The 14,184-nt window shown below is 42.2% G+C and overlaps 1 protein-coding gene across 1 annotated transcript in view; it reads right to left on the reverse strand.

Annotated features, from left to right (window-relative positions):
- Window positions 1-14,184, reverse strand: part of ERBB4 (erb-b2 receptor tyrosine kinase 4) — a 395,664-nt gene that overhangs the window by 18,505 nt on the left and 362,975 nt on the right. Inside the window, exons 23-26 of the mRNA XM_075153901.1 lie at window positions 12,182-12,257; window positions 10,098-10,244; window positions 8,065-8,162; window positions 5,558-5,728 (exon numbers count right to left, since the gene is read on the reverse strand). Of these exons, the coding sequence (XP_075010002.1) occupies window positions 5,558-5,728; window positions 8,065-8,162; window positions 10,098-10,244; window positions 12,182-12,257 (492 nt within the window). The remainder of the gene's footprint in view (window positions 1-5,557; window positions 5,729-8,064; window positions 8,163-10,097; window positions 10,245-12,181; window positions 12,258-14,184) is intronic.

The raw sequence follows: 14,184 nt of genomic DNA on the forward strand, positions 1-14,184 counted from the left end.
AAAAATAACCAGCTTGAGAGCTTGGGCAGGAACAGTTAACTGCCTTTTCTTCCAGAAAAAGACATGGGGACCAGGAAGGCACCGACTGCTACTCAGGCAAGGACACAAGGAGAATCATGGACAAATCATGACTCCCTCCTGCTGCCGTCTTTGCCAAGAGGAAAGGATGCTGTAACCAACGGCTAGCTCTCCCCGCCTGCCATGACAGTACCTCTCATACCAGCTCAGCTGCACTGACCCACTGGGAAGTGCCCCTCCAAATTCTGACTGCTCTCCAAAATCCCTCCTTCCAGCTGTAACTGAAGACGGCAGTGCTTACAGTCCCCCACCTTCCAAGTCTGCTGTATTTCAGTATGTAAAGGAGGTCATATTAGACCTCAGATCTGATCTTCTACCACTAGAGCACTGCAGGTGCCTAAGAAATTCAGCCCTGTTACTTAAAAATCTAATAAAAGTCACTTAATTGTGGTAGCGATCCCACTGGATGAATAGCCCCCATTGTCCATGATAAGCTTTGGAAGGAAAGACGCCATACGCCACACTGATGTGAAACATCTGAAAATCACTAACAGCCATCTCCTTTGTAATCCTGTGATTTGAAAATGGCTACCGTTCAAATTTAGAAACCAGGATAAATGAATCATAAAGATAACTTCTTGCCTGGTTTCCCTCTGGAATAATCTTGTTATATGCAGACATATACAGTTGTTCAGCCATGAAACACTACCAGGCCTAACGCCGCACCAGGACTGCTGCAATGGCAAAACAGCCACTACTCAGGGAACTGAAAACTGGCTTTTGGCGTACCTGAGTCTGCTTTAGCCACGCAGAATAGTCTCCCTGGACACATGAATTAGACATCTCTGAAAAAAAAAGCTTGATATTTAATTGCAGGGTTGGCAGGTGCTTCCATGATATATAGCATATGGAATAAAATTACAGGGACAGTATCACCAAGTAATAAAGACTATAGACAGTTTTTAGCAGGAATTAGCCAAAGAATTAGAGCAAAAAGCATCACGGGGTACACGGAGTGCTTTCTGTATTAGTATTATCTCTGTGCACACAGGACAGTACTCGTTACAAATACCTGAATGAATCATCTAATGGCTGTGAATGTAGGACACTTGAGCACTAGCTGGGGTCCTGTGCTCATGGAAACACTGTCGGGGATTCAGCTTATCTCTCCAAAGCACAGAGCTTCTAAAACTCCGTATTTCTAGAATATCTCTAAACAACGGAAAATAAAAGCTGGAAAAAGCTAAAGAGCTGAAATTGCAACTGAAGAGTTTCAGATGCAATGAAAGAATTCAATTTAGCTTAGGATGCTAATTTTTATTTAAAAGCTGCATCAGTCTCAGGCTGGACTTCGTAACAGAGGGCACTGTTATGGGCTAGAGCGTGTGCAGGCTTCTGCTCCTGGCAGTACAGGTCCCAAAGACGTGCTAGTATGAAGCCAGTGTGGGTGTGATGGAAATGATGAAGCTGTGTCCGAGCCTCGCAGCTTCATAAATCTCGGTAATCCCTGGAGGAAGAAGGATGTGACACTTCCCGGGGAGTTGGAAAGTCCCGGAAGGCTTCCCTCTTTCCAGGCTTCTTTCCATGGGCTGCAGCCCTGTGCTATTAACTCATATCCAAATAGCTTTTTTCTTCACATGGGAGGGAGAAGGCAGGTAGTCCTTTACGCAAACCTCATCCAGTGGTGCCTCTCCCCAGCAACAAGCTGCAAGGATTTAGGACCGAGAGCAGCCTAGAGAAACTTCAGAGCTTTCCTTAGAAAGTAAAAGCTCTTGCTTTTCTTTAATTCCCTGACTTCAAAGGCTAAGTGTGAGGAGGCTCACAATCTCCCTGCTTTCTTCCAGCAAACTTTTGTCCCCAGTAGAGCTGCGCTGCTGGAACATTCAACTAAAGCTGTCAGTACAACACGCCCAGAGAAGGAGCGCAATACTCTGCCATCACATAACCGACCCTTTCTTCCCTAAAACTACAATCAGAACAACTTAGATGGGAAATACGGTATCTTTCATGCCTCTGATCTCTGAAAATCACATGAAGTTCATGTAGCTCTTTTCTGTGTGTTTTACTTCACCAAATTGCCTGGCAATCTCCCCATAAAATTTAATTTGCCAGACACAGTGAACACAAACTACCTTAGCTGTATCAATTCATTTGGCATCTATGGCTGTGGCAGCACCATCATGAGTTGTGTAATATTAATATTCACTACACCAAACAAGCATAAATCACAAACTATCCAAAGGAAACACAAAGACAGAATCAGACAAGTGCAGATAGAGAGCTCTGACAGCATTTCAGTTCTGTGTGATTCTTGTAGCTGACATCCATCTGTACTGAACTATGCACAGCAGATGCATTATTACCTTAAAGGAGCTACTGTGTATTTTGTTTTAAATCAATACGAATCTTCACTGGAAGAATAGTTAATGTACCAAGAACCTGTGTGCTTCAGAAAAACAACAGACAAGCATGTAGCTTTCTGCACAGAGAGGAAACAAATGTACTACATCCAGAAAAAACCTCTCTGCAAAGGAAACCAGGAATGCTAAGATGCTATGGGGCTTTCAACTTGGCCCCAAGCCCCTCCAGCAATAAGGTGCTGTGGCCTTCCTGCAATCTAGATGTACTCGCCTATATGGCAGTACTAGCAGTACATTTAGGAGATGAAGAATTGTTAGCAAACAAAGCTGAGACTGAAGCTAAGCTGAGACGCTGGACAAGCCTCAAAATTCTACCGGTAATCCTGTTAAGGGACAGGAGTCAGTCTCCAACGATACCAGCAAGTGCTATTATAAATCAGTTGGTTGTTCAATGGCAACTTCTTTGCCCATCTCTTCTTTTGGCCTTAAAAATGACCCCTCCATAAAGACGCTCCTACAATAAAGAAAAACACTATGAAGATGGAAGGGGTGCAAAAATACAGAGCTGGGTGCAAGAGCTTTCTATCCCCCAGCTGCCCTCTCCGAGGTTACCTGGGTCAGGAAACTTGCTCAGAATCTGAAAACTTTTGACAAAGGGTAATTCCAGATTTAAGTGTTAGATTGTCATATGATGCCAGAAAAAAATCCCAGCAACAGGCGTTGCTGAAAGAAGGATAGTCTCGCTACTGTCATGAAGTTGAATTGTAAAGCAAAGCTCCCACTGACTTCAGTGGTACAAGATCACAGTCTCAAACCAAGACGGGAAATTGTGAGCTGCGGAGAGGAGACATCGCATCAAGAATGTGACGGAGCCTCTGTGTGGCAAAAATAAAGGCACGGGGTCTCTTTCTGCAGCTCTGCTGACTTCGAGGGGATCACATGTGTGCAAGCAGCTGCAACAGTGTGGTTTAAAATTGGGCAAAGGCTGTGAGAAAGTTACTTGAATTTTCATATAATAATAATAATTATAGTAATAATAATAAATGCCTGTGTTTGCTTTCTGTGAATATTCCAGTGAGCATGTTGGCTGCCCAAACAGCACATTTTAAATAAATAACTCTTTCAGAATATTTACTCTAGGATTTTTGTTGGAATTAATTCCCTCAGCTCTAGCGGACTCCTCTGCTCGGCTGGCACTAAAGACAAAGAGCAAAAGGCACTGTTGAAAAGGCAAGTACATTTTCCTACTAATCCTTTCTCCATTAAGTGTGCCCCAGTGTTTCCAGCAAATATGGGAGTGAGATGAATACAGCAAACCTTATGGGTCTGACTCTGCCCTCTCAACCCTATGTTGGTGTAAATGGTAGTACTCCACTGTGTAAAACTAAGCTACAGTGATTTACATCAGCGTGACAGTGAGCACCGTTCAAAGATAACTATTGTCGTTTCCTTCGTTTCTCAGAAGTTGGCAGCAAAGGGAACAGAACCTTTCCAGAGACAGCTAGGAGTAAAACTGACTTATTTCAGATCAGCATCAACAGTAAAAATTAACTCTTGTTGCCATGAAGAGTAAGTTTCTTGCTTATTGCTAAATCATGCATCATCCCCCCTTCACTGCCTTTCAGTGATACAGCAGAATCGCTATATGAATCCAGCTTAGCCAGCGGCACTACAAGCCAGCCTCTTCCAAGGACCTCGCCAGTCTCCTTGCCTTCAAAAACAGTAGCAATTTCCTTATGAATTGACTGGGTATTATTTAAGATCAGATTTTGTCTTCCTTATTCCAGAAAAGCACTGCTTTACTCAGGAGCGGCGAACGAACTTCTTGCGGTGTACGGTCAGAGCAAGAATATACACATCCCTGGTTTATACACTCTTAGCTCCTTCGCTTACCTCTTCCCTGCCTCACATGGTGTAACCAGTTCAGACCAGGATATTCATTTGGAACTACCTCGGCTAAGGACAAATGTCCAAAAGGTTTCTAAAGCATGAGAAATAAACACCAACATTTCAATGAGACTCCACTTAGTATTTAAAATGTGACTTTCCACTAAAAGGAGCATGGAGAGAAGACAAACAAACAAACAAACAAACGAAGTCCCTAATTACTAAATACATCTGATGCTTGCGCGAATGTCCTCACATTAGTAAAGCATTTCACCATCTCTTAGTTTTGTGAGAAGGGGTGGCGCCTACACTGTTAAAAAGACAGAGCTAAGTGGAGGAACAGGCACAGGTCAGAGCTGCGGAGAGGGAGCTCAGGAGTGAAAAGGAATTCCGGAAACCTGAACTCAGGTCCCCACCTGCAGCAGGGCTCCTGTGGCACTGAGGCTGAGGCATTTAGGACAGGATTCAATTCACCAGAGCTCACGCACCACGTCTGAGACTGCTCTGGAGCTGTCCGTAGTCAGCGGATAGAGAAAGACACCTCCAGAAAGTAACTTATCCCACTGTAAACGTCCAAGGCGGGCAGCAATAATCACCCACTGGACGCACCTACTCTTCTCCAATGACACGAAATGAAGTCTAGATGAAGAGCTTAGATTATATCCCTATCCTTTTGATGGTTAGAGTTATGTGACTGAATTCCACCTGCACACTCTCTGTTCAGAGCCTCAGCTCCCCCTGTAAAATGAACAGCATTTCCTCCCCTGACAGGGATGTTATGAAGATCAACATGCTAACATCTGTGACGTGCTCAGCAAAAACACATGCTTGTGAAGGAGCATCACATACAAACAGGAAAAGGGGCTGGGTCAGAAATCTGGCTCCAGGCACAAAAGCAGCATTATCTATGTATTCCAGCTGCCCTCAGTTACATCAGTGCCAACCCCGTCAAGACAACAGGATTGCAGGGATGGGAGAATCAGAGCTATGCACTTCCTGGCCAGGATGGTACGCAACTGGAAACAACACTGCTTGACTTCACAAGCCTCAGCTGTGCTTTCAGGACAGGCAGTTCAAGTCGAGCCTTTGTTCACTCAAGGCTGAGCTATTAATTTAGAATTCACTGAGGCACAATGAACAGGGAACCCAGTGACAACATTTTTATAGTCACTCTCCTTACAATGGGAGCCTGTAATTCCCAAGGCAACTCTGGCCTGTGTTTGATTAGTGTACTTAAATCTCCACCTGTGCTTTTATAATAGCCAGTATTTTCTGTCAGAGCTTGCTCTTACCCTGTTGGAATCAATTCTTGTCCTGGAGGTGTAGATGGGAGGAGGGATGTTGAAGGCTTGAGGAACAAGATACTCTTCAGCATCCATCATATCTTCCAGGTCTTCCTCATCGAGAAGGTTTTGGAAGAACTTGCTGTCATTTGGGCTTGGGAGCTTCATACGATCATCTCCCTAAATAGGTTGTATTGAGAGAGGAAAATGGATTAATTTCCCAAACAGGGAACGTCAGCCTTCTTCACGCCCTGGCAGCCAGGCTGCAGGGACCACACACGCTGCTTTGTTTGTTCTAAAACACCACATCCACATCATTTGTTTAGATTTCTTTACTGGGAATATGATGACAGAAAGGGAAGAACTGCATAAATCAAGCAAAGTCATTTTTTTGGCGTTCTTGTGATCGAGTTTTTATTCTTTCTTCTCTCTTTTTCCCATGGGAGTTCAGTTTCTGACCCAAGTTCTGTCAAGGCCTGATGTATTTTGTGAAATATCTCAGCTATTTAGGCTCACGTGGAGGTGGGGAGGGGATAACATAGAAACCGCTGTGTCTGGGTGTTTGCTTTATTTTCATTTGTATTTTTAGGGACTTAGAGGCTAAATTTCCCTCACATCCATATGGAAAGTTCTGCAGAACGTAACAGAGCTGAAAGCAATAAAAATCAAACCAGGGAACAACAGCAACAACAATGATATGTATTTTATTGAATTAGCATCTACAAGCTGCAGAGGCAAATCAGGGCTGCACTTTGCTGGGTGCCACAAAACATCACAAAAGGCAGCCCATGCCCCAGACACCTAACAGCCCACAGAAATGATGCTAAACTTAACTGCATGGCTAAAGAATGGCCTCCCAACTCTGCAAGAATTATCATGCCACGTGTGGAATCCAGCAGGGAATGATGGCTGTGCTATGGGGTGCATACAGACCGGTTTGAAAGCTCAACAGCAAGTTTGTCATTCTTGATTGCATCGGTGGGGAATGGGGAGTCATAATGGCAGAGATACCACTGCAATGGAGTTACCCTGGTTTCTGCTCAAGAAGCACATGGCCTATATTGTCTGCAAGGATCACTGGAGAAGAAGCCTCACAGGATGAAATACCCACCAGACCATACAAAGGGGAGGGAAGAGGTATTTGGAATGGGGAAACATGTCCTATCTAACGAAGTAATTTAATCAGACTGATTTTTCCAGAATCACTTGTATAAGCTGAACTTACAATTTAACACAGCGGGGAACACTGCAAGAGAAATTCCACATTCAGCACCACAAATCCTCTTGACGAGTATTTTATTTTTCAAATATATTTTACTTCTCCTCAGGCTGAAGGAGAGTAGCGTACGTTCACACTGTGCAGTAATACACCATCAGTAGGCTAGCATGTCTACACGGCGACATGAAACACCATACGGTGAGACTAGCACTAGACCCAAAAGCAATCAGCAGTGACTGTACTTCTGGAGGCTCTTCAGCTAGGAATTCTGGAATTCTTACATCAGTGTGAAGCTAAGGACCAGCTGGATGTATCCCTGCCCTGTACTCCATGATGTGGAGCAGATATAGCACGAGATACAGCATGAGAGTATCGTTACCTGGATCAAACTAACTCCATGTTTTGGTCTTTGGTGTTTCAACATCACCTTACTTCTTTTAATTTTTCATTTTCATTTGAACTGCTCACACACTGGGACCATCTAAGGGCCTTACCAAATAGCCGGATTCATTTTCTGTGGCTTGAGTCTGAGTTGTAATAAACACATAGTTGTAATAAACACAATTCTAGGCTTCTGCAGAATGTAGGAGTGAAAGGACAAAAATTTCCACGTACGCCTGTACTCAGGGCGCACACAGCTCCAGTTAGATATAGTCAACGGATACGGCTATCCTGGTATTGCCCTGCTGCCACAGTGTAGTTTCACGTGATGAATCACGCTGGTGTGGCTCCATCGCAGGGACTGTGAAGCACTACAGAGCCTACACAGCCTAAGGAGAACACAGAGGGAAGCTCCTCTCTACCGTGAGAGGTACCAATGTGACACAACTCCCTGTCTTCTGAGAAACCTTTATGTTTAGGCTATGAAAAGAAACTTTCTTATGATCTCAGCAGTGCAGGGAGAGTCTCTTCAGGATAGTCCCCTGAGATTCAGCCTAAGCAACTGTAGAACCAAGCAAGTCCTTGGTCTAAAGTAGGTCCACTGTCCACTGACAGACAAATCTTGTCCCCAGTTGCATGAGAGAATGCAAAGTACTGAGCAGCTTGCAAAGCCAGATCTTGTGTATGTGCTCATAATTACAAGCTTAGGAAGTGAATTTCAGATTATTTTTTTATTATTATTTTTGAGATACTGACACTGACCATTCTACTTCATTCTTGTGTAGTACTGTGGTCACTGTTTGCTTTAAGTTCAAGAGCACCTTGAACTTACGAGATTCAAAGGCAACCCCCTTAACAGTCAGATTTGGCAGACAGAATTCTTCTTTTTTTCCCCTGATGTTGCAGAGTTGCTTACCTGAATTACTAGGTATCTCTGAGGGTCTCGAGCCATTCTAGAGAATTCAGCAGCCAGCTCCTTAAATTTTGGCCGACTGTCAGCATCAATCATCCAGCCTGAGGACAGATGAAAGATGAGAAAGAAAACAGTTAATTGTCAAGGGAAGAAATCATTCAGTTTTTAAAAATGCACAAGTTTGAAGTCCTTGATGTCCTTGATAGCTCTGGCCTAAAGAAAAGTTGCAATAAAGAGCCCAGAAGAATGGAAAGCTATGACGCGTCTAAAATAAAAAACAACTGGTCTTGGCCAGAGAAGACGAGATTGTTCCACACTGCATGGATTTCTTCTTAATTTGCTCTGAGCTCCTGTTCCCCATCCCCAAAACAGAGACAGTAACAATGCCTTGCAATTTTCTGTGTCTATCTTGCCCATTTAGATGTCAGCTCTGACTGTCTTCTATTATGCATGCGTCCAACCTCTAATATAACGAATCTGTTCTCAACTGAGTCTAGTGGGTTTATTACAAAGTTACTACTAAATACAATTTTACTTTAACTGACCTACTGTTCCACAGTGACTTAGATTAAAAAGAGCTATTCAACAGATCTACAGGATGACTGACCTCGCAGCTGCCTTTCAGGTAATTCTGCATTCACGTGTCTGCGTCATTAACACAGACCTCACACAAGGCATTAGATGCTATTTTAATTGAGTAAGGGTGATTCTTTTGTCCTTCGCTCTCCAAGAAACATTCATTAGGAACAACAGTTCTCAATCCCTGCTAATGCTTTCTGCAAAACAAGCAAGTAGTATAGGCAGTCACCACCAGCAACTAGTTTATCTCAGTGTCAGCTGTTTCTAATGGAAGATCCTATCAGCATTTTCCCAAGTACATGTTCTCATTTGCCAGGGTGGCTAAACGAAGCAGGCCTTATCTCCTTCATGCTGTTTAACTGAAGAAGCAACCAACGCAGGAAAAACAAAGCTACTCCAGCTTATAAAGAATTTCACACAAACATTACAGGACTAAGTCTGTATGTCTAGCTGTAACTTTCCATCTTCCAGAAAACCCCATCTACGAGGACTTCCTTCTGTCCACTGAGATTCGCCTCATACTCATTAGAAATCCTACCAGATGGAACATTTTTGCACTCAACCAACATGAACCCCTTGCACTATTCAGACAATTTCCATACCTGCATGCACAGTACAACTGTTTTCAGAAGATACGTTATTTACCCCTTCCAGTTTTATTTTCTTTCTTTCAGTGTTTTTGTGTACAAAGCAAAAGGGAAATGACTATATAAGATGGATGAGATGTCTGTATGTTAATCTCACTTAAATTAAGTCAGAAACACCAGAAAGATGTTCCTAATTCTTTTTAAATTAGAAGCATAGCCTTGGAGGATACTGTCACTAGTGTGGGTATCTTGGAGATAAAAGGGTAGGAAGAAACCACGTGCAGACTGTTTTCCTTTTTTGCTAAAGTAAAAATATTCATAAATTATGGTACTGGACTAAGAATGATAAAAAATATCCTCTCTGTAGCACTTCTTGTATTAATTTAATTTTACTTTTTATTTCTACTATTGCAATCATCATTCTTGTTACTAACAATAAAACATTCATGCTTTCTTTCCTCAATATTTGGAACCAGCATTTCTCCTCACAACCTTCACTGGCTGGGTATCCATGTACCATAATTATGTTTAATACTATCTTTTTTAACATCAGAATCAATTGTCATGGAAATGACAAGGGTTTTACAATAACAATCACACAATTTTGACTCACAGCAAGAATATGAGATCCAATCTGACAGTAATAAGAAGCTGAGCTAACTGAACCCTTCATGGCTAAATTCATATCTTTCGCAATTGCAAAAAATGTGCATACAGTATTTAAATGGAATTTACAGTATCTTGGGAAGCTTTTGTTTTGAAGCAGCCTGCCCTATTACCCAGCCCTGTCAGAGACTATAGATGCAAATGTTCTAAAACAGTGTCCCTCTTGCACTGAGCATAGGGATATTAAAAGCGACAATTACTTACACTTCACCATCACCATATAAACATCAATAGTGCAGATTGGAGGTTGGGGCAACCGCTCTCCCTTCTCCAAGAGGTCAGGGATCTCTCGAGTTGGGATTCCATCGTATGGCTTCCCACCAAAGGTCATAAGCTCCCAGATAGTGACTCCTAGACAGAAGAAAAGAGTTAATATTTGAGGTCATACTACTCAGATTCCTTCACAATTTCTTACAACGCAGGTATTCTGGCCCAGTTCTGGACTGCAATCTCTTCTTCATTACCAGTGCCTGTAAAAACACTGAAGTTTGGTCTGCCATTTAAAAAGCTCCAGAAAATGGTGAAACAGCACTTTGTGTTAATCTTCAAAGCAACTTCCCTCATTTTTATTGGTGTAAGAAGCAGCATGATAGATCTGAGGCACAAGAGAGAGGTCTAAGACAAATAAATGGTGGTAAAGTAAATGGATGCAATAACAAAAGAATGCATCGCACTCTTTTATCATATCAAAAGGGAAAATGAATGGCTGATATACTCTATTATTTTAAGGGGAAAAAACGCAGATGTTCCCTAACTTAGAGCATCAATTTCCCACAAAGGTACAGCAGTGAGTAACATTATGTCATTGTCTTTGCTTTCTAAGTCATTCACAGCCACTTGTATTATTTTTTTCCTTAAATCACCTATGGATTTGAGTTATGAGAGTGCTGTGCTTCAAAACCAAGATTCTCTTTTTGAATAGCCATAGGATTTGTTTTGGCATCGGAGCTGGAAATAAAGATCATTTATCATAACTTACAGAATTCATCCCCCAACAAAATCTTAAATATTGAAAATGCTGCTCTCACATCAGTTTAACTTTTATTTTTATGGCAAAGGTCATTTTAAACACACCTCCAGATCAGTAACCATATTTTGCCAGCTGTCACGCTAATGTGAAAGGTGATGGGCAAAATTACCATATGTATAAAACGCATATTTATTTTGCCCTCATTCACCTCTTTGTTACTTGTTCAGTAACTATAACTTGCCAATTGTTTTTGGTCTTGTCCTTTCTGATTATAGATACTCTGGGCTTCCTGCATTTAAAATGAATTTCATAAATGGAGGCATATTTTTTCCTAAGTGATACGGGGTATACAGAATTTGAGGACAAACAGCAGCTTTACATGATTGATTTAACCTTCCTATGTTTTTCTCAGCTGAATAGAAGAGGGCAGCTAACCAGTCACAGCAAACAGTGTCTTTTGCTGCTACCCACAGGTAAAAGTGAGTAATGAATAGAATTGTATACCTTTTTGTTTCAAAATGATATGGCAACAGGAAATGCACATAGGAGTCCACAGCCCTAGATACTGCTGAAAAATTCCACTTACAAAGGTATGTATGATTTTATTAGTAATAGCTATACTAGATGAACAGGCAGACAGCTCAGCAGATGTGGCACAATAGCTCATCTGGGTAACAGAATTAACAACAGTAAATGAACATCTCATTTCTCAAATGCGACTTTTTTTTTTGGTGTGGGGAGTCCACATGCGCTGACCTGTCTAACCAATTCCCAAGTTATCTGTGAAATTAAACGGATGCTTGTTTTAGTTAACTTGGAGAACTCATCTCTTTCTCTTCTTTCTCTTGCTCTGTATTACGACAAATTCTGTTTTATGTGACTGGAGGTACAGAAAGTCCCATAAGCCTGAAAATGTTTTTTGACATTCATGGCTTTTAGAGTTAAGATTTTCAAAGGACTGCTGAAAATTATGACCTGCAGCTGTATTTTTATGAATCTGTGGCTGAGCTGAAAGAGGCCTTCTTCTGTCATAATAATCAGCCAAACTGCTACCAGCCCAGACCTTACGGCAGTCATCCCAGCAGGGACATCATGATAATGTATTTTAGTGAGCAGGGAAGAAACACAGGAGACAAGTAACAATTGCTGTTTAGAGTTACACATTTAAAAAAAAAAAAAAGACGAAAGGAAAAAAAGGAAGAGCAAAATCCACTATTAACTTCTTTAGGAAAAGAAGGTATCTTTAACATAGTAACAAACAACTTGGTTTAATGTTTTACAAGAGACAATTTTTTAAACTAATCACATGAAGAGTTACCATAGCTCCAAACATCACTCTGATGGGTAAATTTCCTGTAGTGTATGCACTCCAGAGCCATCCACTTAATTGGCATCTAGGGACAGATGAAAGAAATGTAACCTTAGAACTTAGAAAAATAATATTAGAACAATACAGATAGATCCTGTATGTAGACATCAGCTTCCTCCCTGTTTCCTTTTTTAACTGCAAGCTTAAAAAAAAGCAGCAGTACCCAGCAAAAGAAATGGTTCTTCCTGCCTTCTAGAATGGGGCTTTGCCTCATAAAAGATACGGAGGTGAGAAATACGAATCAGTTATCTGCAGAACTTCTCAGACCACCCAAATTTTACAGATTCAGATGTAGTGGAACAACTCACTTTTTCATCATACCTGTGTAAAGATGGGACCAACACAATTACATCCAATCTGAAGTGCAGCAGAGAAGGTGGAATACAGCAGCTCTTTTGCTTCAATAGTTTGCCAAACCAGACACTGCTATCTTGATTGCTCTCTAATGAGGCTAGCTAATAATGCAGTGTCCATAATACCTCACAGTCCACATAATTATCATCAGAGTAAACAGGCAATGGGGAGAATTTACAGTGCTTAATTTCTAACTCCTAATATTCGTTAGGAACTTGGCCTTCCCAGTTCTCTGTATCATTACTGCGGTGAGAAAAGTTGCTCCTGAAAGCAAGTCAAAAGTCCCAACACAGCCTTTGGCTCTGAATCACCCTTGGGGAGAGCTCATCTCTTCTGACAGAAAAGGCTGTGTTGCAAACCTAGGTTTGGCATCAGGGTTCGCCCTCTTGAGTTCGTGTTAAAATGAGATTCACGGTGTTTCCTATGCCTGAGCTGGGCCTGTGAGGTACAGTCTTGCAGTCCATTAATTTCTAATGGACAGACGTTAAAAACAGATTTTTACCTGGCATGGAGGTGTATGGGTCGCCTCTAATTTGGAACTACGGAAGATGTACTGGAATAAACCAGAGAGATACGCAACTGCACGCAAAATCTGAACAGATGGTGGGTGTAAAAGCAGAGGATGTGTCTTCATTCGAACCCTTTTGAAAATACCTTCCATGAAGTTGACTAATGAATATAACCTATACAGTTATAGCAAAAATAGCACTCTCTATTAAAGGTTGGCTTAGCACTTGCAAAGACAGTTCATCCTCCTCCACTAAACTCTGCAGAAGCGTATCACTTTCATTCCATTAAATACGACTGGGTCGTTCCAAACTTGAACAATTGCTGAAGTAGCAAAGCTGCATTGCTCATCATGGGATAACTCAGACTGGAAGGGACCTCAGGAGGCCTTTAGTCCAAACTCAGGCTCAAAGGAGGTTCAGCTATGAGCTGAGCTCAGACCAAGTTACTCAGGACTTTATCCAGTCTCGACTTGAAAATCTCCAAGGATGGAAACTGCACCACCTCCCAGGGCAACCTGATCAACCGCTTGATTGTCCTCACAGTGAAAAAGTTTTTCCTTTTATCCAGTCTGAATCTGTCTCAGCATGCTCTCAATACAACTTCAAGCTGCAAACGTCTTCTGGATTTCACAGGACGCTTCTCTGAGAACTGGGAAGTGCACATATGACGTGCAAATCCTGCTCCAGAAGTCCCAGCAGTGTGATTGGCCTCACAAGTCCAAGACACCATCTAACAGCTGCCAGGGAACAGCCGGTTTGCAAGGACCAGCTCATTTTCTGTCATTCACTGACTGATGGAGGGAAGAGACAGAGGGGTTACTGAAGAGGCGATTAGAGAACTGAAGGAATCGGGGAAGACTGCCAAAACTCCACCTTCCCTGCCAGGAGGTCTCTTTACTGGGGAAGTGGGAAAGCACCGGTGACTCCTTTCAAGCTCTTCACCTCATCGACTGAAATGCCGATGCAATCCATGCAACAGCTGCCAAGGGCAGCAGCCACACAAATAAAGCAGCGGCCCATCCAGGAGAAAAGCACGCACGGGCAACAGCTGTTTGTCCCAGACAAGGGCATGAGTGAGCACAGAAGAAC

The sequence above is a fragment of the Calonectris borealis genome, chromosome 6 (assembly GCF_964195595.1).
Source record: "Calonectris borealis chromosome 6, bCalBor7.hap1.2, whole genome shotgun sequence".
Taxonomy (NCBI): Eukaryota; Metazoa; Chordata; class Aves; order Procellariiformes; family Procellariidae; genus Calonectris; species Calonectris borealis.